The sequence below is a fragment of the Bison bison genome, unplaced genomic scaffold (genome assembly GCF_000754665.1).
Source record: "Bison bison bison isolate TAMUID 2011002044 unplaced genomic scaffold, Bison_UMD1.0 scf7180017864138, whole genome shotgun sequence".
Lineage (NCBI taxonomy): Eukaryota > Metazoa > Chordata > Mammalia > Artiodactyla > Bovidae > Bison > Bison bison.
Genome location: NW_011494710.1, coordinates 280,962 through 282,153, shown reverse-complemented (window position 1 = coordinate 282,153; position 1,192 = coordinate 280,962). Strand labels below are relative to the sequence as shown.

The window sequence follows — 1,192 nt, the reverse complement described above, 5'->3', positions numbered from 1 at the left end:
TTTCATCTTCACCAGCTCATTCCATCCCTGGCGCCCATGATGGCAGCAGCCCTCCCAGGTCCCCTATGCTGAACGGGCTCCCCATGGCCTCCATGGGGATTGTGAGGGTGCCCTGCCCTGCGCTGGTGGCACGGAAGGTCTGGCTCAGGGCCACACCTGCAAGGTGCTCACTCCAAGGTGGTGGCCACTCTCCGGAGGGAAGCCGTGCTCTTCTCTGTGTGGAAACCGGATGGCGCCCCCCTCTGACCAGGTCCGTGCTGGCCCCTCCAGAGGCCCTGAGCACCCTGCCTGGACTGCGGCCACACACAGGGTGTCTCCGGGTCTCTGGCCGGCAGGTCAGACGTCAGGCTCCCCCGTCCCTCCCTGGACCTGGTCCTTACCTAGCCTGGGCCACGCCCAGGACATCAGAGGCTTGGAGAGGTATCCTCCAGGCCCAGCAGCTCTTGCACGAGTCTCTCACCGAACTGGGCCCGGCTGTACCTCTTCACGTGATAGGCGTCTGACATCTTGTACAGAATGTAGGCATTATTGACCGCTATGCTGACGGCAAACCAGAACACCTGCTGCCAGGTCTTGTTCGGTTTATGAGAAATGAAATACCTAAGAGGACAGAAGGGTAAAAAGGGCTGACTCAGATGGTGCCCAGGCACCCCGTGCAGGAGAGATTCCCAAAGGCCTCGTTGGGCTCAACGGGGTGCTGTCGGGAGCATGGGGGTGGGAATCAGGCTGGGGAGGGGGGAACAAGGAGTGGGGAGGGCAGCTCTCACTGAGGCTCAGGCACGTGAACTTTACTTAAGATGAAAACAGTCCCTAGGAAGGGATCAGGTGTGAGGAGGCGGGCACCGCAGAGGCCACTGAAACCAGGAGTCAGGCCTGTGTGGTGCGGCTGGAGCTCGGGAGGACACAGGGCTGCGGGGCTTCCCTGCACAAGTGCTGAGTGTCCCGAGCCCCTCCTGCTGCGACCACCCGCAGCTCCTCACTCTTCTCTTCACCACCCCTCCTTCCCCCAGACGGAGGACAGCTGTCACCTCAGGAGAGCCTTCTCTGCTGGAGAGCCCCGCCTCAGGACCCACCCCTGTGCTGTTGTCCTCTGCATGCACGTGTGTCTCTGCACCCCAAATGCTGGGTACTGGAGGGTCGGCAACCTCAGCACCACTGAAGTGCCCAGCCAGGGCAGCCTGCGATGTCTGCT

The 1,192-nt window shown here is 62.0% G+C and overlaps 1 protein-coding gene across 1 annotated transcript in view; it reads right to left on the bottom strand.

Annotated features, from left to right (window-relative positions):
• Positions 1 to 404: 404 nt before the first annotated feature.
• PGBD5 (piggyBac transposable element derived 5) overlaps positions 405 to 1,192 on the bottom strand; it is a 98,192-nt gene continuing 97,404 nt past the window's right edge. Inside the window, exon 8 of the mRNA XM_010839944.1 lies at positions 405 to 600. Within this exon, the coding sequence (XP_010838246.1) occupies positions 405 to 600 (196 nt within the window). The remainder of the gene's footprint in view (positions 601 to 1,192) is intronic.